This window comes from Arachis hypogaea, chromosome 9 (assembly GCF_003086295.3).
Source record: "Arachis hypogaea cultivar Tifrunner chromosome 9, arahy.Tifrunner.gnm2.J5K5, whole genome shotgun sequence".
Taxonomy (NCBI): domain Eukaryota; kingdom Viridiplantae; phylum Streptophyta; class Magnoliopsida; order Fabales; family Fabaceae; genus Arachis; species Arachis hypogaea.
In genome coordinates, this window is record NC_092044.1 from 114,227,871 (window position 1) to 114,252,277 (window position 24,407).

General features: G+C 34.9%; 3 protein-coding genes across 4 annotated transcripts; 1 reads left to right on the forward strand and 2 right to left on the reverse strand.

Annotated features, from left to right (window-relative positions):
* Nucleotides 1–21: 21 nt before the first annotated feature.
* Nucleotides 22–1,792, reverse strand: LOC112712149 (ferredoxin, root R-B2). The gene is made up of 2 exons (XM_025764958.3): nucleotides 1,621–1,792; nucleotides 22–790 (listed from the first exon to the last, which is right to left on the reverse strand). Exon 2 carries the CDS (start codon nucleotides 776–778, stop codon nucleotides 311–313), a length of 468 nt encoding a protein of 155 aa, XP_025620743.1. The 5' UTR covers nucleotides 779–790; nucleotides 1,621–1,792; the 3' UTR covers nucleotides 22–310.
* Nucleotides 1,793–2,659: 867 nt separating this feature from the next.
* On the reverse strand, nucleotides 2,660–5,352 carry LOC112712150 (uncharacterized). Its single transcript, XM_025764959.2, has 2 exons — nucleotides 4,495–5,352; nucleotides 2,660–3,241 (listed from the first exon to the last, which is right to left on the reverse strand). Exons 1-2 carry the CDS (start codon nucleotides 5,036–5,038, stop codon nucleotides 3,060–3,062), a joined length of 726 nt encoding a protein of 241 aa, XP_025620744.1. The 5' UTR covers nucleotides 5,039–5,352; the 3' UTR covers nucleotides 2,660–3,059.
* A 6,106-nt stretch (nucleotides 5,353–11,458) lies between these two features.
* On the forward strand, nucleotides 11,459–21,434 carry LOC112712152 (tubulin-folding cofactor D). Of its 2 annotated transcripts, none has more exons than XM_025764960.3 (17): nucleotides 11,459–11,899; nucleotides 12,546–13,093; nucleotides 13,700–13,802; nucleotides 14,034–14,210; nucleotides 14,996–15,181; nucleotides 15,449–15,565; nucleotides 15,735–15,839; nucleotides 16,461–16,631; nucleotides 16,742–16,957; nucleotides 17,435–17,633; nucleotides 17,849–18,054; nucleotides 18,167–18,391; nucleotides 18,483–19,058; nucleotides 19,143–19,412; nucleotides 19,876–19,920; nucleotides 20,675–20,860; nucleotides 20,958–21,434. In XM_025764960.3, exons 1-17 carry the CDS (start codon nucleotides 11,687–11,689, stop codon nucleotides 21,246–21,248), a joined length of 3,834 nt encoding a protein of 1,277 aa, XP_025620745.1. In that variant the 5' UTR covers nucleotides 11,459–11,686; the 3' UTR covers nucleotides 21,249–21,434. The 2 variants fall into 2 exon arrangements, with proteins under 2 accessions (XP_025620745.1, XP_029145073.1); XM_029289240.2 differs by having other exon boundaries at nucleotides 11,527–11,899; nucleotides 19,876–19,902.
* The last annotated feature ends 2,973 nt before the right edge of the window (nucleotides 21,435–24,407 follow it).

Consider the following 24,407-nt stretch of genomic DNA (forward strand, 5'->3'; position numbering starts at 1 on the left):
AACCGTTATGAATTCAAACTCTGCTAAATAAATACTTGCAGTCTTCATAACCTTATATCCCATGAATAATGTCATAAACATAAAGATTCGACAAAACTTTTATACTAACCGACTGTTGACAACCTAATGCAACGCAACCCTCCTTGTTTTTCTAGGTTTGGGACAGATTTTGAACAACTTTTGCAATAAACCATGTCCCTTTATTATTTGTGAATACAAACACATTGACACTAGCATATAGTTCCAAAATAACTCGCAATCCTGACACATAAGATAGCTTAGAAGAACCAACAAAAAACATACACAACACTTAGCATAGATCGCCCTCCTTATGGGTGTAAATGACACAATCAGATTTTGGGTATGAGACACATGTGAGGAGATAACCCTTTTCCGTTTGCTGGTCATCCAAAAAGGATTGATCAGATTGATCCACAGAGCCCGAAACTATTTGGCCAGCACAAGTAGAGCAGGCACCGGCCCTGCACGAGTAAGGCAGCTCGAGCCCAGCATTCTCGGCCGAATCCAAAATGTAGGAGTCATCGGGGGCTTCAAATTCGTTCTCTTCGCCATCGGGCCCAATCAGTTTCACTTTGTATACTGCCATCGCAGACACTCTAAAGGAGGAGGAAGATTTCAATCCGAATACTTTGGAGGCGTTCTTCACTGAGCTCAAAGATGATGAACTCTTAATAAGAGCACAAGATCTCCTTGGAGTTGTTGCTCCATTCAAGGAAGCTGCTGGAATTCTCACAGTGGACAGGTTCACAATTGACATTTTCACCTGAATCTGATTAAAAAGTTGCAAGATCGAGAACAATTATATACCCATCAATAGAACTACGACCTAAAAGAAGAGCTTACTTTCTTTGCATTCTCACCGTTAGCGCCCGACTTAACACTAGTAGCACAGGAAAATAAGATAACACTCATGGAAGAAAAGCACAATAACATGAAAGTGGGCTATGACACCATGCACCAAACTTTACTATTGTAAGCTCAAAAAAGGTAAAAACTCAAGTGCAGTCGACTTCATTCTGAGAGCCGTCAGATGATTTGACTGATTTAACTAAATTTTCATGTAACGACTCTCAGATATCAACTTCACATGAAGTCGATTTCACCTTGAGTTTTCACCCTCAAAAAAATATATGACCTCATGGGAATCAAACAGGTGATGGTGTATGATTAAGGATACATTTGAAAGGAGGGAGGAAATTTAACATATAATTTCACATGAACCTCAAAGCATTAAAAGAATTTAGATGCATCAATACAGTATACAGAAGCCATGAGTTCAGCTCATGAAACTGAATTCAAGCCCCCCAAGGGGTTAATTATTCAATTATTAACTCTCAGCTTTACTTCATGAACCTACACAAGAAATTTTTACATTTTCACGTGTTTAATCCTATAATTTAGGAATACAAAATTGAATAGGTTGCTAATTTGCTATGATCCCTATGACCCCATCTTTCCATCTAGAGAATTCTAAGTTTGGTGAAAATTAAATTCCCTTTGAATAAAACAACAGAAGATACCACAGATTAATAGAAACATAACAAAAGGAAAACTAAAGATAAAAAATAAATAGGTGGAGGGAGAGAGAGAGGGGCTCACAATTGAAGCGATGAAGTTAAGTGCTGGGAAGTGTGCGCGAAGGAAGATGCGAGAAGAGGGGGTTATATATAGAGTGAGAGAGAGAGAGAGAGGCGAAAGGGTTGAAGTCAAGATCGCAAAAATTGAAAGTGACCTTTTGAGGTTCGGTGAGACAAAAACACAACCGAACTCGCGTCCACTTGTGCATACATAATTAGGAGTGTACCTCTAGCTGATAAATAGGAAATTTGTTATAAAAAAAAATTATTATCTTAATTTTTTAAATTTTAAAATAAAAAATACAAAGATTAATTTGAGTTGGCTTATGTTGTAATTAATTTTTTAAATGTTTTTCTTAAAATAATATGACCCTAGTACGCTACGCAAACGCAGCCCCCTCTCTGTGGCTTGGCCTTTGGAAGCTAGTACCATTCTATTTGCTTTCTTGTTTGGGACTTTTGGGTCACATCTTTGATTTTGACTTTTGTTTATTCTTTGGAAAAATACACTTCTCAATTTAATATGATCACATGGGAGATGAATTACACAAGAATGATATAAATATAATTTATTCTGCCAGCAAATTAGAAAAAGTCAGTTGTACTTTTTTAAAAAAATTGAAAATTAAAAAGAGAATTTCGTCCCTACAAATTATATTTTAAGAGATTGAAATTTTAGAAAAAAGACCACCATTTGTTTAGGACGAATTCACTTCTCGTAAATAAATTTGTGATTCTCCCCTCTTAGAATTGTTTGAAAAATGCTAAGTGATTTCTGTTTTTTTTTTTCATTTTCTGTAAATCAGTCATGATCTCCATTTTGGAGGATTTCACCTATCAATCAACCATATTAAGTGTTTACCCAAAAAATACAGTCATATTTGGATTTTTTTTAAAAAGGTAAAAATTAAAAAAAAAGTTAGAAATTGATGTTTTTTTTTTCCTTTTTGAGAAAATATAAGCAATGATCTCATTGATTTATTTTTATTTTATTTGTTAATTGATTACATTTGTGGCCTGATATATGTAAATCATATAAATAATAAGTGAAAACAAAAAGCTTGAGATAGGGACTCGAGTTTATATTTGTTCATTCCAAATAGACAGCTCAAGAGTTGATATAAATCATGATTACTACTCCCTAATGAGTCACTTATTACACTTGGAATCAGTACTTGCAGGCACTGTAATGAAATTACTTCTACATCAGTTCAAGCTTTTCATAACATTTAGAACCATTTCATCCATCAGTTCCAGCAGCATAATCAATTGGAACTTGGAAGCAGATAGAACAATTGGGAACCAGATATTAGGATAGTTACATAACATGAATCTTGAGAAAGAAATGGCACAAGGAGAGAATACATTCTTTTGGTTCTTAATTTTGGTATTGTTTGTAATACCTTTGTAGTAGGATTGAGCAAAAGAATCAGGACAACTCAAGGAACCTACAACAATATATCATTGCCTCTTTGGAGCGGACAACCTGTGCTTGGACCATTCTTCAAGAGCCTTGCGATGGAGGGCATTCATCCGGATGTAAGGCCGTTTTTGTTTGATCAGCTTCTCAGCATTCTTCCAATCCTCTGCAATACCCAGTGCCACTAGCAATGCACACATAACAGCAACACTTCTTCCATGACCTTCAAGCGGGGCGGAAAATGAAGATTATTAGTTACATCAGCTTATGATGCAAGCATAATGCCAATTCAACATCTTGTATTTTAGATAAGTTGTATATAGTTTCTCCAGGATATTATAGGTATTATAAAATGTTGGCAAAATTGAAGTTTTCAAATAAGAGAAAGTATTGTGAAGATAACTCCTTTTGCTACTCAAAACACAAATGTCAGTGCAGGGGAATATAAAGAAACCTAGTAATGTGATAGGGTCACTTTTCCACTTGCTTTACTCATCTGCATATTGAACATATTTTCAATGTATTATAGTACCATGATGGCATGATCTGACAAAAGTGTGGATGTGATAACCCTTAATCACCTCAAGTTCTTTCCACTGGCAATTTAAACCAAATTTCGTTGTGGATGACAATAGTATCCAATGCCCTAAACTTGAATTGTTGTCATACTAATCTGATTCTTTCTTCCTATGCTTCTCTCAGTGCTCTGTTGATTCCGCCAACCCACTGGGGATCTTATAGTTCAAAACACGCCGAAACACTTAGCCAAAACAAATGACGTTTTAAAATCTTTGGTCTGTACGATTCCTCTTATTTGAACTATCTGTCTACTATTTTCCATCCTTGACTTCGTTACACTCTTCCAAATTCTGGCAGAAGTGAGTTTTACTCATAGGATGGGGACAGCCGGACAGGGGACCTTCTTTGTTCTGTCATGCAAGCAACGAGAACAGATCATTCTGAAAGTTTATTTCCCCTCTTCTAACGAAGTAGCCTTAGACCTTGACATAGGTCAGAGAATTTTTCACTTTATCAGGACCTTAAACTAGGGATTTAGAGTCTGATCAGCTTTCAGTTCATGTCTTCATCTCTCTTATATAAAAATTTGAGTGTATTCACTCTGTAAGCCCTATTCTTTAGTTTCTTCTAAATCAATCCCTAGACATCAGAGGAACCTCCTTGACAAACACATAAGAAAATGCAAAACTCCTTCTAATCTCAAGTCCTTTCTGTACTTGGACTATTATTAAACTCTGTGTATTAATTAACACCAGATAAACATCAATAAAGTAAATAGTTCCAATCCTAGTAAAATTCAAAGAACTAATCATTACTTTATGCCTAAGAAACGGTAACAGATTAATGATCAAAATAGTCTCTCATCATTAAGTAGCTAAAAGGGACTTCATTTTCAGACCAGCATTGCAATCCAACATGAAAACTCAAAAAAATGTTAGTTAAAGTTTGATAATTTACCATAAGCACAGTGAATAAAAATAGGTTTATTGAGGTCTCTCTTCTTAGAAGCCCACTTAACAGCAGATTCAATATCAGAGGGCTTGGGTGACCTTGTATCCCATGTGGGAATGCACAGATAAGGAAGCCCAGAGAACTCCTCCAACCTCGGGAACTCGCAGGTGCAATCAACGATGGCAGGGTCGCCAGGTGGCAGCTTCTGGCGCGACGATGGCCACCCTCCGACGAAGAGTCCAGGGTGGACTTCAGTGTACGGTGGTTCACCGCTTCGGAGCCTTCGAAGCGCGGAGAAGACTCTGACGAAGTACAAGTAAGGGCTGAACATCATGAGGGACCAGATTGGGAAGGTTCCATCGGTGTCCTTTCCTAAAAGCATGGGAAGGTCAATGGAGGGGTGAGATGCGATCGAGACCAAGAACGAAACGAGTGATGCGTAGAGGAATGGCGCGGAGATGAGGGTGTAGCCATGGTTCTTCAGGTACACGAAGCACAGTAATAGCGCCGTCGCTTTCAGTGCTATCAGAACTGATATTCCCACCGCCATGGGTTGAGATTGAAGATGGTGTGTGTTTGGAAGGTGAATGAAATGGTTGCAGAGATGAAGGCAGTGTAACCTAGATAGAAAGTCAACCAACTATGGAAGAATGAAAAAAAAAAAAACTCAGAGTTCTTTTGCGTCTCTCATTTCTGTGATACAGATACTATTTGAAGGCGGGGTAAATTACAAAAATGGTTGCGAAGCTGAGAAAAAAAATAGACGAACGATGAAAGTGAAAAAGTGGCGTTACAGTCGGATGTTCCTGATCACCGGAGCAATACAGTGCTTTACATTTTATATAAATTAAAATTACAAAAGTTAATTAAATTTTTATTTTCTTATTTTACCAATATGAGTTCCGGTAGTAGCCAAACTAACTCCAACTAATTAATTAAAAAATACATATAAAAAACATAAACAAACCAAGGGAGAACAATTTTACAGAAATAAGCCAAAGCAAAATCTGATTCATCAATCAATCAAAACACATCTCTAACTGGTTCGAACTCAGTTTCCACGTAATTCGAACCAAATAGGTTCGAATTACACATTGTAACTGAGAGCCACATAATTCGAACCAACTAGGTTCGAATTCGAACTTAATTGGTTCGAATTACACTGAAGAAATAGTAACCAAGTAATTCGAAATAGGATGGTTCGAATTACTCAGAATTCATTCCACAGCAATTTAAGTTACGAACATAGTTTTCGCATCATGTCTTAATAAAACTCGTACAGTTATTTATTCCGGTGTGCATTAGACATACATTTCGTTTAAAATTGCGTAGACAGAACATATTCATTAACTAAAATTCCATTCAAAGTACATCGCACTAACGTTAACAAATTCTATCAGTCACCAACTACAACTAAGAATACCGATAATAGTGGAATCTAAACGCGAAATTGAAATAACAAAACTACCAAAGCCACCAATACACCTAATCATGTCCCTCTGTGTGCTCTGCTCCTCTGAGCTGTGAGCAACTCCGACGTGTGTGGCCGGGCTGCCGACAAAGCCCACATCTCTTTGGCCGGTTCAGATCTGCCTCGTCCATATTGGTCCGTATCCGAGTGGACCTCGGACGACCCTCTCTTGCACGCCTCTTGTTGGGGTCAGGGATGACAGTCGGCCCGTCATACGGTGGCCAGAAACCCTCTGGAATGGGAGGTGTGAAACCCATCCGATACACACTGAAGACCGAACTAAGACGATACACCTGGTGGACGTAAGGCTCCCATGTAAACCGTGAGTAGGCACAACATGCCAGTGCGTGGGAACACGGGAAATGAAAAGCCTGGAAGTATCCGCAGTCACATGTGTGAGATGCAAGCGAGACTCTGTAGCTACCCAGTGAGAAAGAACCAGTCGGAGTTGTCTCTGCGACGGTGAACTCGGAGTTATCCCTGTTGTACACAGTAACCGTGAAGCACCTAGCCGTCTTCAAGTTGGCCTCTATACATTTCACCAAGTGCTGACTAAATTGTGCTCTGGTTCCCATCTGTGCCTCAGCCTCTCTCCCTTTGCGAACAAATAATTCGGCCAACCTTTCGTATGTTGCCTTCACTAGCGAGCAGACAGGAAGGTTTCTGACACCCTTGAGGATCGAGTTCACACACTAAGATATATTCGTCGTCATGTGTCCGAATCTACGCCCCTCATCACAATGCTGTGTCCACAACGAATACTCAATCCGGTTCGCCCAGTCACACATCGCCGGGTCTTCGGACCTAAGAATATCAAGCCAGTAATGGAACTCGACCTCGGTCTTAGCGTACGCCGCATTCACAAGTAGCCTCCTTGCATCTTTGCCCTTGAAGGTGAGGGCGAAATTTGCCGCAACATGTCGAATGCAGAATGCCCGGTATGCAGACGGAGGTAACCAGCCTCCGTCAGGAGCCTCAAGCGCGGCCTTGATGCCATTATGCCTGTCCGAGATAACCAGCAGACCCGGCTGCGGTGTCACATGCTGACGTAGGTGGGAGAGAAAAAAGGACCACGACTCAGCATTCTCACCCTCGACTAATGCGAATGCAACAGGGAGTATATTGGAATTCCCGTCCTGTGCAATCGCGACAAGCAATGTTCCCCCATACTTGCTATACAGATGGGTGCCGTCAATACTAACTAGGGGCTTGCAATGACTGAATACCTCGATACACGGTGAAAACGTTCAGAATAGTCTGTGAAAATAAGCTCGAGACTCGTCTGACTGTCCACCGACACGAACAGGGCTCGTCCTTATGACTGAAACAGTACCAGGCATCGTCAACTGGACTCCTAACACCCACCTTGGGAGCTCGTTGTACGACTCATCCCAGTCACCATAGATGAGGGCAACAGCCTTCTGCTTCGTCAACCAGACCCTCATGTAAGTTGGCCTAAACCCAAAGTGTGCGGCGGTGGCATTTAGGAGCACCTTGATGCTGACGGATGCATCAGCCCTAACCATTGGCATAATGAATGCCGATATCACATGGTAATCCAAACTCCTGTGGTTGCTGGAAATGGAGGTGGCGAGACAAGTATGTAGTCCGTTGTAACGTTTGACCTCCCAAAGTCCCTTGCACTGTCGGAGACTAAGCCGAATCAACCATGTGCACCCATTGCCGAACTCAGAACACTTGCCCACATACCGGCGATAGTCAGACTCCACGACCTTGTACTGTACCCCTCGACGAATGCTGTAAGTCTTGACACTTAACAGGGCCTCTTCTTTATCCGAAAATTGCTGACCAACCTAAAACTCTGTCAAACCTGCAGACCCTTCAGCATCTCTAGCGCCAAATCCAGCCGGCTGCCCAGGAACCCCCTCCTGCCTCATGGCATCCAAGTCCAAAGAGGAAAAATGTGGAGGGTACTGCTACGTGCCAGAGCTAGAACCACCGCCCGCCCCAGCAGGCTCACTTGCTCTAACATCATCGCCACTGTCATCAGCAATCATATCCGGCTCGACATCATCGTCCTCTGGATCATCTAAGAATCTATCTCCAACCCCAGACGGTGCAACACACTGTTAAGAGGTCCCCAGATGTTCCCCTTCTCCGACCTCGTCGCCTACACTGCCGTTGAGATCAACAGCGAACGAAGGGGAGGCGACATGTTAGACGGGTGGCTCGTACGCAGGGACGGAGGAAGATGCAACGGCAGGTCTGGAGCTAGAACCGGCTACCGTGCCTAAAGTGGTGGTGTTCCGGTTCGAACCCCAGAGCTGGACACCTCGTCAACCAACTTTGCCAACAGTTCTGGTGTCCTCACCTCTGGAAACTGCCGGCGACAATGAAACATGACCTGCAAGTCCTCATCACTCCCGATCGTGAAACAATCGTACTTTACGATTTCCTAGAGCACCGTGATTGGAATTCGATAAAAAAACTTCTTAACCCGTTTCACACCTTCTAGACCAAGTTTCAGCAGTACAGAGCTAACAAGGTCCTCATACTTCGTCGTAGGCTTGACGATAATACAGAGAAGATCATTATCAGTGAACGTCACACCGGAACGAGTTTTCCTCTTAATGGATCCTCTGTGGTGAACCAACACTACAAAACTCTCCTCACTAGCCATCTTACCCCCCTCTAATGATAGCAACTCACATTCACACCATATATATATACAGGTCTGGTCCTCACCAATTTGAACCAGCCTAGTACGAAATATGGTCTGTGTAATTCTAACCAAACTGGTTCGAATTATTTCATCAGTGTAATTCGAACCAAATTGGTTCGAATTATGAAGATAGAGTTTGAACCAAATTGGTTCGAATTATGTGGCTATGGGTTACAATGTGTAATTCGAACCTATTTGGTTCGATTTACATATAAAGTGAGTTCGAACCAGCTTGGTTCGAACTACATAAAAATGTACTTTAGTTGATTGATGAATCAAATTTTGCTTTGACTAATTATTCTCCCTTTAGCTTGTTTATATTTTTTATTCTTATTTTTGGGTGTCTAAACAATAAAAAAACACACAAAGCAAAACACATGAGGTTACTTCTACAGTTCTACCTCGATATCTCCATTTAATTCGTAACTTTATTTATTTTTTTAAATATTCAGTTAAATTATATGTTTTGATAATAATTCCTGAATTTTGTTAACTAAATTTAACAATTTGATATTTACACTCATAAAAAAAAAGTCATAAAAAAGATAAAAATATTCAAATAGTTTGTTTCACATATTATATTTCTCAACAATTTTAAGTTAAAACAAAGTTTTTCTAAACTAAAAAAACTCATATCAAATAACTGATTAAAAAAAAGAATTATTAGAACAACTCGTAATCTAACTCCGTTAGAATTTCTAATAAGATAATTGAATTCAGTTAAATTTAAATTAATAAATAAACTAACATTACAATTTACTTTAAAATTATTACCTACAAAAGATTTTTTTTCTTGACTAATTAGTTGAAAAACATGTATGTTAGAAAGAAAAAAATTTTTACTATCTTAATTTTTTGAATTTCAAAATCAAAAATAAAATAAAATTGATTTAGTTGATTTATATTATAAAAAGTTATACGATTTAATTTTTTGAATTGGATTTGCTAGAAAATCATGAATGAAGCTAACTCCAACTAAGGTTGGAAGTGAGCCGAGCTAGAACAAACTCAAGCTCACCTCACGAAAATTGAGTTTGACTCACGGCTCGACTTATTAACAATCGAACCTATTTCGTAAGCTCAAGTTTGGCTCAATGAAAGCTCACGAGCTAGCTCGAACTCACGAGTTGGCTCAAATACTAGCAACATAATCTATAATTCTATATCAATAAATTTTAACTTATATATATTAAAAAATATTAAAAAAATAAACTTAACATATTGTCTATCTGTCAATAATTATAATTTTTTATTTATATCCTACATCAAAATTATATATAAAAATGACTATAAAATTTTAAACAATTAAGAACATTAATATATATGTAAAATTATATATTATTATTTTATATATATTAAATTATTAATACGCATACTCTATATGCATTTAATCTATACTTTTAACATTATATATATAATCGAGCCAGCTCACAAGCTAATGAACTGAGCTTATCCAAGCTCAACCTCGACTCATTTAATTTATGAGCTCAAATCCAAGCTCAAGCTTGGATCACCAGCTCACGAGTTTAGTTTATTGAGCTATTAATAAGTCGAGCTCGAGCGAATTCATGAGCTGACTTGACTCACTTCCAACCCTAACTCCAACTAACTAATTAAAAAATAGATCTGTTATAAAATAAAACAAAAAATAACCACCACTACTTTTATTTTTTAAATTTTAAAATCACAAATAAAAGAGAGTTGGCTTATAGCCTTATACTATAATTGGCTCTTTAAACTTTTTTTTTATTTTAAAATAAAAATAAAATGGAATTAGTTTATATTGTAGTTAATTCCTTAAGCTTTCTCTTTACTAATTTTAAAATTTTAGATATATATGTTAAAAAAATTTTAAACTGTTTTTTTTTAAATAAAATTATTTATTTTTAAAATTTGATAATTTTAGATTTTTTTCCCAAAACTTTTTGTTGTGGCTGAAAATTCGTTAAAAAAATAATTTTTTTTCTAATTTTGTCATATAAAATTTTTAAGTATTTATTTAAATATTTTTATAAAACTTAGACTAAATGCAAATTTATTTATAAAAAACAAATTTATTTGTTATTATTAAAAAAAATAGCGTTTGATTATTTTTATTATATTTACAAATTTTTCTAAACTTACTTTTTTTTGTATCTTTAAGTGTTATTTTTCTTAAATACATAAAATTTTTGCATGGTAATAATATACCATTTGAATATTCTTTGATTTGAACTAGCCACACCTTGAATTTGATTTTAATTAAATGAATAATTATAATAAAATTTACTATTAATAATTGAATATTAAATTTTACATGTGGACTGAAACCATACTTTTAACAAATAATATACGAATAAATATTTGAAAATAGAAATAAAAAATATTCTTTATTAATTAGTCGAAAAAATTTGGCCTAGAATCATTTTTCAATTACTAAATGAGATAAAGGCTTGTTTAGGTGAGTTCATAAAAGAAGATTTTTTTTGAGTTTATAAAAAATCTTATGAAAAAGTAAAAGTAATTTTATGTTTAGATATCTCATATAAAAATTTTTTTTTATTTATCAAGTATGTTTGAGTATAACAATATAAAAGTACTTTTTGTTTATTTATTATATAAAAAATATATTTTTCTAAAAAAAATATTTAAAAAAATGTAAATTACAACTTATCAAAAAAAATATTTTTTATTTTTTTAATAATTTTATTTTTACTACTAAAAATTGACTAAATACGTTAAAAAAAATTTGTTTTTATCAAAATAATATGCCCAAAATTTCAAAGTCTTGATTAGTGGTTTTAGAAAATTTATTCGCAAAAAGAATTTTCCAAGCTGACAAGTTAAACCGGGTACACCCGACCCGCAACATTCTTCAGCTGGAAATGGAACCGAAACAGTGAAACTGAAACCAAACCGCCATATGTTGCAACTCCAAAACTGAAGCTAATTCAATTCTTACGCTGCTTTCTTATCACACAAAAATCGAAACTTCTCTTTATGATCCCGCCAAAAGTATAAACAAGAATCCAACTTACAAAGATAAGTGCATTGTGACAGAGAATATGGAACCGAAGCAAGAGACAGTGAAGAACAATGATGATGGGGTTTCGGAGGATCTGACTCTGAATCAGGACGAAGATGAGTTCGATTCCAAGGAGAGGGTGCTCCACAAGTACTTCCTCCAAGAGTGGAAGCTCCTCAAGTCACTCCTTGACGACACCGTTTCAAATGGCCGTGTCTCTGATCCTTCATCTGTTCACAAATTCAGATCCATTGTACGCTCCTCCAACCCAATTTATTTATTTATCTATTGTTTATATTTTCTGCTAATTTTATTTTTATTTGTTTATTTATATTGTGTGAAGTTAGGATGGTGATTTATGTTCTCGGTTGAAATAAGAGTCACTTGGACACTGTAGCGAGAGAAGGAGATAGTGAAATTCAATATCATGTTTGTTGGTTCAGATACTAGTACTAAAATTTCTGTCTATGTTTCCAAAATTTTAGTATTTCAGTACTTCCAAATAATGGAGACACATGACTAAAATTCTTAGAGATGAAGACTGAAATTTTAATAAGATTTTATACCTAAAAATACCCTCACTTTAATTAATTAATTCTAATTTTATTCTTTGTGCAAATTAAATTAGAGTTTCATTCTTGTTTTAATTTCTATCTCCTATCTTGTACCAAATAGGATACTGAGATTTATTTCAGCCTCTGTCAGTCTCAGTCTTTTCGTCTCTGTCTCTCCACCAAACGCTACTTAGCAGTTTTCTGTTGCATTCCTTTTGTACTGTTTGAATGTGGATGCTGGGTTGAGTAAAATGTAAAATGATGTGTAAAGTGTTTTACTATCTTTTTTGCATAATGTGTGCTATGCTTAACTGTGAAATTTGTGCATTGTTCCTTTATATGCAGATAGACAAGTATCAAGAGCAGGGCCAACTTATAGAACCTTACCTGGAAAGTATGGTTTCTCCACTGATGAACATTATTCGTTCCAGAACAATTGAACTCGGGGTAGCTTCTGATGAAATTCTTGAAATAATCAAGCCGATATGCATCATTATATATTCACTAGTCACAGTTTGTGGATACAAGGCTGTGATTAAGTTCTTTCCCCATCAAGTTTCGGATTTGGAACTTGCTGTATCTCTATTGGAGAAGTGTCATCTTACAAGTTCTGGAACAGCACTGAGGCAGGAAAGCACAGGAGAGATGGAAGCTAAGTGTGTGATGCTACTATGGCTTTATATACTTGTATTGGTGCCTTTTGACATCTCCACCGTTGACACCAGCATTGCCAACAATGAAAATCTCAATGAATTTGAGCTTGCCCCTCTTGTGTTGAGAATAATAGGGTTCTGTAAGGATTACCTTGCAACTGCTGGTCCCATGCGTACTATGGCTGGACTAGTGCTCTCAAGGCTACTTACTCGGCCAGATATGCCAAAAGCCTTTACAAGGTTTACACGAATATTTTTATAGCTTATTCATTGTTAATTCAGCTTTCTATCTTCATGCTTTGAATATTTGTCTCTTCCAATGATGTGGTATCATACTGCATTAATTCTTTATGGCTCATGTTTACATATGTAAGAAATAAGAAACTAGTGAGTAGCATGTTGAAAATTTAAACTATTTAAGCTGCTAACTTTTATTTCAAACTAGTAGCTTTTAGGTTAGTTAGTGTGCGCATAAAAGCACTCTATGTATCTATCGTTGAGGGAAGAATGTCTCATAAGTGATGAGAGATAGATGAGTAGGCATATTACAGTTAAAATTCACTTTCTCAAGAAGGGCACCAAATTTGTTACATAATGGCAGATTCTTATTAATATCATTAGATCTCGTTATCTATAATTTTCGGTATGCCCTGCTTAGTGGAAAATGACTTGGTGGTGGTCATTATTATTCATTTGTCCCAAGTAATTATGTATTAGGACTTCAGAAATGTTTGGATCTGCATTCATTCTTGCATTTGATGTATAGAACTAGTTGTTTCCGTGATATCATGCGAGAAAATCAATCCTGCTGCTATTTCTGCCAAAACTGACTTTTGACTGTTTCAGCTTTGTTGAGTGGACTCATGAGGTCATGTCTTCTGTAACCGAAGATATACTCCATCATTTCCAATTACTTGGTGCCGTTGAAGCAATGGCTGCTATTTTCAAGGTTCTGCTTTTATTGCTTTTCTGCAAATAGATTCTGCTTCCTTTCAGAACTAAGAATGATGACACATGTCAATGTGTATTGAATGAATGCACCATTTAGCTTCAGGAGATGATCTAGCGTCTCTATCTTCTTCTTTCTTTGGGCATCAAAGAAGTCTTTTCTAAATAAAGTCTTCATAATATTTGATGATTCTAACTGTTATAGCATAAATTGATTAAATTCTCTAAGCAGGCTGGCAGCCGGAATCTCTTATTTAATGTAATCCCCGTTGTTTGGAAGGACACTTCAATATTGTATAAGTCTTCAACTGCAGCTCGAAGCCCTTTACTTCGCAAGTTTATAATGAAGTTAACCCAACGAATTGGGCTCACTGCCCTTCCTCATCGGTTGCCCTCATGGCGATATACGGTTAGGTTTTATGTTATCCATGTCTGATCTGTTATCTTAAAAGTGCAACGACACTCTTTTTTGGGGGATGTGTGTACTTGCAAATGTTCTTATCTATTTTTTGTTTATTTTTTTCTTATGGTTTATATATAAAGCCATAAGAACTAATAGTGATACTTATATGCGCTATCTGGAAATGTGTCTTCTGCTGACAAAACATCAATTGCTCCTCATGCAAGTTAAGAGCTGTACATAGAATTTGAAACAGAAAAGGAATAATGAGATTAGAGCCATTATTGGTGGTGAAAATATGAATAGCACTTAATAAACAATGGTTCAGATTTGTGAAAATTTTAATATTGACAGTGAGTTCATAGAAAAGATTTAATAATGAAATTTCACATTTTTGAAGATTTGTTTTACTAGTATGCTAAATTGTGGACTTTGCAGTGTGCTCAGTTGTTTAAATTACTACTAAAAGTTGAGAGTTATGACCATATCTTATGCCTAGCTACTTTCTGAATTATTATTTGTTCCGCTGCATCAATGGAAATTGTTTTAAATGTCGTCTGTTGTCAGCTTTTTCTCCCGAACTTGAAGGATGACTTGGAAAGTTCTTCTACCTCTTTCTTCACTACAATAGAATATAATGGGCAGCTTAGTACCCCATCTAGTGGGATAATGCTTTGTTGTTGTTGTAGCAGGGTTTTTAACAAACAAAAATGTTATTGTCTTTTCATAAGCAACTGTAGAGCCTTCAGGTCTGTCTATTTTCTTGCTCTGACGACTGTATGCCTGTCATGCAGGGAAGGACTACCAAACTAAATGTTTCTCTGAATACATCCATTTCAATTGATCAGTCCAATATGGCTGCGTATGGCAACTCCTACAAATCAAATGAAGTTATAGATGGGGCAGAAGATGAAGATATGGAGGTTCCAGAAAATGTTGAAGAGATTATTGAGATGTTGCTATCTGGTTTAAGGGATATGGTATGTCTAAAAGGTTAGATTTTTATAGTGAATTTTTGTGTTTCACCTCTGTGCTAAGTTGCTGACATTAGATATATGAAGGATGATGTTATGTCTGGTTACATGTAAATGATGATACATTACAAAGCAAACTGATGTTTGTTGCTTGATTTCTTTGTAAATGGTTTGTATAAATTAGTTGTCTAAGCTATTGAAAGTTGTAATGACTTTGTTGACATTGTCCATTTGTTATAATTCCAATTACTGAAATATTGTTTTCGGTTATAGGATACCATTGTCCGCTGGTCTGCAGCTAAAGGCATTGGGCGTATAACTTCACGATTGACATCATCTCTTTCTGAGGAGGTTTTATCATCTGTTTTGGAGCTATTTTCACCTGGTGAGGTATGGTACTTGACTATAATTTCATATAGGCTCTTGACCTAACAACTATATTTTACTAGCTAAAGTTACATTCCACTGCCTAGGTTTTCATTTGCATTGCAGTATAATTATACTATGCCTAACTATTTTCTGATCCTCTATTATAGCTTACATGCATCACTTTTTTCAGGGTGATGGTTCCTGGCATGGAGGCTGTTTAGCTTTAGCTGAACTTGCTCGTCGAGGCCTTCTCTTGCCTATTAGTCTTCCTAAAGTTGTTCCTGTTGTTGTGAAGGTGATGCTTAAATTTATAGATGTATCCATAGGTTTAGAGATATAAGATTGGGACTTAAAAAGTTATTATAGCAGCTTATAATTGTTTAGTTGGTCAAATTACTTTATTAATGCTGTATCATGACATTAGCCGACATTATCTTGGGGGACAAAGCTTTGTTATCGTTGTTACGTTGCTCCAAGTAAGAATCTAAGGACAATTCTGACACCTTGCAGCAGCTTATTGCAACACAACATATATGATAGGAATGAAATTGTAAAAGATAGAATATAAGAATGGAGTGAATCTTCTACTAATTTAAAGTTTCTTTTCTTACTCTAGGGTACATTGCCCTATCTTTTGATGCCTATGAAGCTTAAGACATCTTCCCTTTCCTTGACAGTATTATAGCTGGTGTTCTCAATTTTCTAGTTGGCCCGATAAATCCTTCCAATCACACTTTTGATTTAACTAGACCCTTTACTACAATGTTAATAATGATAGTTTTCCCTTATTCTTTGCTGTTGTTGCCAAAGATTTGTTTCATTGTTGTTTTCTTCTAAATTTGAACTATGTTGAGCAGTTGTTTGAGATACAACAGCTATGTAATGGTTGAAATTTTAAACAAAATTTTTTAATCAGGCGCTACACTATGATGTTCGGAGAGGTCCACACAGTGTTGGTTCTCATGTACGTGATGCAGCTGCATATGTATGTTGGGCATTTGGGCGTTCATATTATCATGCAGATATGAGGAGCATCTTAGAACACCTTGCCCCACACCTCCTTACAGTGGCATGCTATGACCGTGAGGTCCATTTATCTTTCACGCCCTTCTTGTGACTTGATTTTGTTCTAGAATGGTTGAGATTCATTCCATCATTCCACGTGGACAGAATGTCCTAATCAACCTGTGATCTTAGGTTAACTGCAGAAGAGCAGCAGCAGCTGCTTTTCAGGAGAATGTTGGACGGCAAGGGAATTATCCACATGGCATTGACATAGTGAATACTGCAGATTATTTCTCACTTTCTTCTCGAGTACACTCCTATCTTCATGTTGCCGTCTTCATTGCTCAGTATGAAGGATATCTTCTTCCGTTCGTGGATGACCTGCTGGATAGAAAAATTTGCCACTGGGTATGCTTTACTTCTAGCTCAATTGCTCACATGTTAACCCTAATTGCACTTGCATTCTAGTTTACCTTCCAAGTAATATAAGTTGATACTGATTTCTGCACATTGAATAATAAAATTGTTATAGGGAAATCATACACAGCAAAGCAACATTGGAATCTTCCCAGAATGTGTATGCTTTATGGTTTACTAATATGAAATTAGATTTAATTTTAAAGTAGGGAAAAAAAAATGAAAAAGGAGTTATTTCCCATGTAAAACTCTTCTATTCTATAGATGTGACTACAGAGGATAATAGAACCTTTTAGTTTTGTGCATTATATTTTACCTTCTAAGTAGTATTATTCCTTGAATTTTTGTCACACATGCACACAAATCCTTGCATTATGTCATACTTTGGGGATAAATTTGTTCATATTCTCTCAGTTATTAACAGTTTATGGTTATTCCTTTTACTGTGTTGTTTCAATTTATCTTTAGGATAAAAGCTTGCGAGAACTTGCTGCAGAGGCTCTTTCTTTTCTTGTAAAATATGACCCTCAGTATTTCGCAAACACTGTCATGGAAAAGTTAATTCCTTGGACTCTTTCATCTGATTTGTGCATGCGCCATGGGGCTACTCTAGCAACTGGGGAGCTGGTTCTGGCTTTACATCAATGCAGCTTTGCTCTTCCTTCTGGTTGGTACTTTCTTCTTGTAACTTCTTATTATGCTGTTATTAGTGGTAGTGAAACAGACCTGTTCTATTAAAATAAAAGAATCGGGAAAATAAGAGGAAACTGTATAGAACTCTTAGTACTGAAATATATACAGATATTATGAGTTTAAGGTAATGAGTTTCAAAATTTTATACAATTTTTAGCAGAAATTTGACATTTTTATTGTCATTGACAGATAAGCAAAAAACTCTTGCTGGTGTTGTTCCTGCAATTGAGAAAGCACGGCTTTATCGTGGAAAGGGAGGAGAGATAATGCGTTCAGCTGTTTCTAGATTTATTGAATGTATTTCCATATCTAAAGTAGCTTTATCAGAAAAGATAAAGAGAAGCTTGCTTGATACTCTGAATGAGAATCTAAGACATCCTAATTCTCAGATACAGGTCCTGCCCCTTTGTTACAAGTAATTTGTATGATCGATTTTTTGGGTAATTCCAATATGCCATTTTTGTTGGATGTTATACGTGACTAGAATAATCTTCATATGATTTACAGAATGCCGCTGTTAAAGCCCTTAAACATTTTATCCTGGCGTACTTACTTGCTTCAGATAATAAAGGTACAAGTGATGTGACAGCAAAGTACCTCAATATGCTGACCGATCCAAACGTAGCTGTAAGGAGAGGATCTGCATTGGCAATTGGTGTTTTGCCATATGAGTTATTGGCTGGCCAGTGGAGAAATGTGGTTTTGAAGCTTTGTAGCTGTTGTGCAATTGAGGTGCTTTACACAGTTGCAAATCCTGTTTATTATTTCGTTATACTGTCTTGGCTTCCGGTGCTTATGTTATATAACTTTTTCCTATATGCAGAAAAACCCTGAAGACAGAGATGCTGAAGCACGTGTAAATGCTGTCAGAGGGCTCATATCAATATGTGAAACATTAATTAGTGGAAGAGAAGATGCTGCAACATCTCTTATTGAGAATGATATTTCTCTGTCTGTTCTAATAAAGAATGAGGTGATGATGAGTTTATTTAAAGCTCTTGATGACTATTCTGTTGATAACCGAGGTGATGTTGGTTCTTGGGTTCGTGAGGCTGCGTTAGATGGCCTTGAAAAATGTACATATATGCTTTGTAAGATAGATAAGTCAGCCTCTTTGTCTGGAACATCAGATGGAAAGGAAATTGAATCTTTAGTGCAGCCTTTAAATGATAACTTGCCTAAGAACAACCAAGAGCTTTTATTATTTGATGAAAATCTTGCTACCAGTTTAATCAGAGGAATTTGTAAGCAAGCCGTAGAGAAGATGGATAAGTTGAGAGAAGCAGCTGCAAATGTTCTCCACAGAATTTTGTATAACCAGATTATATATATTCCATATATACCTTTTCGAGAAAAGTTAGAAGAAATCATTCCTAAGGAAGCAGAACCAAAATGGGCCGTAAGTTTATGGATTTTTTATCAGTTCTTGATGTTGGTAGCATTGATTATATTGCTTTTTGGTGAACACACTGTTTTGATGCAGGTCCCTTCCTACTCTTATCCATGCTTTGTTCAGTTACTTCAATTTGGTTGTTATAGCAGAGATGTGCTATCTGGATTGGTTATCTCTATTGGAGGGTTGCAAGATTCTTTGAAGAAGATATCGCTCTCAGCACTATTGGAGTATCTAGAAGGGGTTGAATCTGAAGAACATAATACAAGAATGTCCAGGGAGTACATGCTATCTGTTGACATCCTGTGGGTTCTCCAACAATATGAGAAATGTGATAGAGTTATCATACCATCTTTAAAGGTATTAAGTTACCTTAGTAATACTTAACTAATCTTTCTTCTTAAACTGAAATTTTCTTGATGTTTCTATTTTATAGCTTCTTTTCTTTCTTGGGGGAGGCTAAAATTCCTGATGTGAAAGACAGTTCTTGATTAAAACTGTGTAGTTGATATGCCTTAGGATATAGCATAAAGATTACCCATGATAGCCCAGTACTGAACCATAGGTTGTAGCTGAAGGATCACTGTTCTAAGAATTCCTAGCCATTTATATGTTTCTTGTGTTTAGAGTACCTTTGAGCACACTCCTTATCATCAATACTTCAAAGTATCCTTACTTTTAGCTTATTTCCTTTTGTTGTATATATAAAATAATACTGGTTGCTTGCCTTCTCTGTTATGAGATATGAATTTTTATGCATAAATTGATTTGCTCTAATTACTGCATAAATCTCATGTACTGATGGACTTAATCTGTATTTCAGACCATTGAGACTCTACTCAGCAAAAAGGTATTCCTTAACATGGAGGTTAGTCTATATTTGTTCTCTTTATTTTTCAATTTCCCTGTTAGTAGGTTATCAAAATTTCCATTTACACATGCGATCTATTTCTGCTTTGGCATAATGGTGAAGTATATTTTTGTATTGGTATATTGGCAATATATGTGTGGTCCCACACCACTCAGTGGAAACAAGTGTGAGAAGGAAGGTTGCTGTATTGTCTTTGTACATCAAATATTTTTATCATATAGACGTCTTGTACCGATCTACATTGCAAAATCCCCTCTTGTAACATACTTTTAAGAGCAATAATGTGATTTATTTCTTGTTACATGTTTTCGCATTAATGTTGAAAAGTGAGAAAGCAGAGGTAAAAAGAAAATAGAGTCAACTAATAATCTAATATTATCCCATTGTCTTCTATAGCGAATAAGCCGACTCCACTTAGTGGGACAAGGCTTTGTTGTTGTTGTTTGTTGTTGTCTTCTATAGCGAATAGCTGTATGAGCGATTTCTACTGTTCAAAATAATGAACCGGGGGGAAGGCTTTGGATCTATCTATTGTTTTTATGGTGATGCCACATGACTAAGTACCAAAGTTCAACCAAGTTGATCTAATAGCTTATTGGCACAATAAAGATGAGACTCATAAGAAGAAGGAAAAAAAAAAAAAAAGACTTGGTTATAAAAATAACTTGTTCACCTAGTATTTCTCTTGTTTTTATACTCTATATGATGATGTTTGATGATAATTCATTTTATCTATAAAATTTATTTTTAGGCCAACACTCCAACTTTTTGTGCTGGAGTTCTGGATTCTCTTGCAATCGAATTGAAGGGATCCAGAGACTTCTCTAAGTTGTATGCTGGTATTGCAATACTTGGTTATGTAGCTTCAGTACTGGAACCAATCAATATGAGGGCCTTTTCTCAACTTGTTTCTTTTCTTGTGCATCGGTACCCTAAGGTGATTTTCGCTTAAAGGCATATCAGCAGTTACAAACAATGTGCAATCTTGTTTTATGTTTTCTCATTTTTTCCTTCTCTCTTTTGTTGTAAACCAGATTCGAAAAGCAGCAGCTGAACAGGCGTACCTTGTCCTGCTACAAAATGGGAATCTTGTAGCTCAAGACAAGATTGAGAGAGCACTCGAAATCATATGCGACACTTGCTGGGATGGCGACATGGATCGAGCAAAACAGGAAAGAGTAGCATTATGTGAGACCGTAGGTTTGGAGGTGGGGCCAGTTGGTAAGAACACTGATGGAGCATCAAGAAAAACCAGCACTAAGAAGCCCACAAACTTGGATGAGAATGCATCATATTCCTCATTGGTTGAGTCATCTGGCTTCTGATTTACTTATTTATTTTTGGTCCCATCCCAGATTTTCTTTTGTACAATGTAACTTGCTAATGTTGATATGAAATTTTCTTGTCAATTGGTCATTTTTTCCTGTTATATTAAAACGTACTACTCAATGTGTTGTGCATTGTATGTCTTACTGTAAAACTCTACAGAAATGATGATTTCGTTTTGCTCATCTGAGATGTCAACTTCCAAAGCATTTATAAGTAGTTTTTTTTCCCGGTATCTTCCAATCCAGTAGGTTAAAGACTAATTTATTGCAGATCGAAATTCTATTTAACAGCTTGCCGAGTTGTGTTCACTAATGAGTTACTATATACACAAGGCGGAATTCAAACTCTCAACACTTGTTTAAGCGAACTAGTGAAATAACCACTCCATAAATTTAAGTTGGTTGCATTTATAAGTAGTTACCATGCCAAATTGTTATTAGTACTCATGGCCTAAGGTTTATTGAAACTTCCTTACTCGTCATTTTCTATATAATTAAGAAAGTACTAAGGTTTTGTGTGGGTCTCAACGTAATAATTTAGAAATTACAGCCACACATGTTTGAAGGTTTTTGTGTGGGACCTTGTTATGTCCGGTTAAAGTTTTTCTTTTAAGTTAAAGTTTAAGGTTTGCATATACATGTGCCGAATATTTTGCATATATTTAAAGGTAAATTTAGCATTATTTACACCTCTTAAGCAACGTAGAACCTCCGAAACTTGTAAGAAATTTCTCCTTCTCGGATTTATTCATACGAAAGTAGCAATCTTTGTTGTCAAACAAAATCTTCTGCTAGCTGCTACACAATCAAGGCCATGTATATAATATATTCAGGAAAAAGAAAAAGAAAGCCACGTGATTTTTTCAAGAATAATAAATGCCTTTAATGCATTCGAGTGATAATGTTTTGGATTCAGCTACCTAAATTTAACAAATTTAAGGGTCTAAAGGAGTCTCTTTATATGAAAAATGGTAAATTCTTCTAAATTATACTCTAAACATCTTTATTTTTTGTACTATATTATAAATTATCTCCATTAAGAAATTTTAATTTATTGAGTTAACAGACATAAATAGTTAGCATTATTTATATCTACGTAAATTTGAATCCACTGAAATTATAATCCGGGGCCTCTCATTTTACTAATAAAAAACGACGCAGTTTCTTTCACCAAACGAAAATAGAACTCGTTTCAAAATTAATCAGAGTTAGAAAAGGTCACGCTTTTGAGGGTTTAAGCATTTTAGATAACATATATTTAAGATATTTGTTTAAGTATTTATATATATATATATATATATATTATGTTTTTAAAATATTTATTATATATTATATAAATAATAAATAAATTTAAAACTTTTTAATATAACTAAATTTACGAGTGTCCTAAAAGTATTTATTATCAAAACCCTTATCTCGATAATACTAATTAACATTAGTAATTAATTCAAAAAAAGCATGCATATATATAAAATCATTTTCAAAACGTGTACGCCAAATAATTCGTAATCAATCAAAACAATAGTACTACTATTTAGTATAATAATATAATTTGGTAATTATCTTTGGGATATCTTCTAAGTCTCAAAACGCAACAAGGCTCTAATACCTCAATGTAGAAGATTGAGAATTAGTTGGTCTAACTAAACAGAGTTATGGTGATCTCAAGCTGTAACTTGTTGCTTTTCAGCCTAAGGGCCCGTTCATAAAATAATTAAAAAAAAGATTAAATTATCAAGTGAGAATCTTTTACATAAGATACGATACAACTAGATAGTATGCCAATAGATGACCAAGGGTACCAATTATTTTGGAGGGAAAAAAATGGGAGTGGGGGTGGGGTAGAATCTTTTTTATAAACCTTTTTAATTAGAAATGTTTTAAGATAATTTTAAAAACTAATTTGAAGAATGAGAATCGCCAAATAAATAGGTACTTATAAAATTTCTCAATGACTAATTGGAAACTCATTTATGTCTCGGATAATTTTTTTTTGTGATTTTCTTTTTTTTTCTTAACTTATATATAGATAATATAGATAGGAGTGGAGTATTCTCTCTTTTTTTAACTTTATTTATTTACCTGATAATTATAGTTTAAACCTTTTGTGATAATTAAAAAAAAATACTACCTTGACTATATTCTTAAGTAGTGTAAATATTATTATTCATCATAATCAATACTATATATCTAGATATTTTAATTTAATACTGGATAATGATATTACCACTCCAATCTCTAATAATATTACTCCACACATGATTTTTTTATATATATATTTACATAAATGTATAAAAAAAATTATCAAAATAGAAATGATTATTTATTTGAGCTGTCTCCGTATCACCGTAAAATTATACTAATAAAATTATCGGATTATGCTTTTTATATTACATCTTTTAAATGCAATTCTTCTTTATATCTTAATGTTAACTAGGGTGTTGATGATGGATCGATTCATCCGTATATTCGCAGTATTTGTTTAAATCCAATTCGAAATTACGAATATAAATTCAATTTATAAAGCTATTAGATTAGATCTGCATACTAATAAAATCGAATTATAAATTTTATATAGGTATATGTATATCTGGTCTACATATTAATATATATACAAAAATAAATAAATAAATAATTAAATATTTTTTTTATTTTATTTCAACTAATAATTATCATATATGTTATATTATTTTATTTTTATTATTTAAAAAAATATTTAATATTATTTTAAAAGTAAACATGTATAAAAGAATAAAAAAAGAGATTTTATTAATTTTTTAAAATAAAAATAAACTTTTAAAAAATAGTTTTATATTTTGCGGATATTTCGTAAATGTGCGAATCGGATCGAATCCAAACTAAAAAATCAGTAGATATTAAATCCGATTTAATCTAATAATTTTAGTGTAAATTAAATAGAAATTTTTGCTATATTCAAACCGCGTTAACCCCTCACGTTAACACAAAATGTTTCAGCATCGAACTGTTATTTTCTACAATATATATTTTGGGTAAATCTATTTCAATTTAAAGGTAGAAACTCAGGTGCAATTGACTTTACGTGAAGTTGATAACTAGGAGCTGTTAGATAATTTAATTGATTTAACTAAATTTTCATCTAACTGATTCTCGACTATCAACTTCACGTGAAGTCGA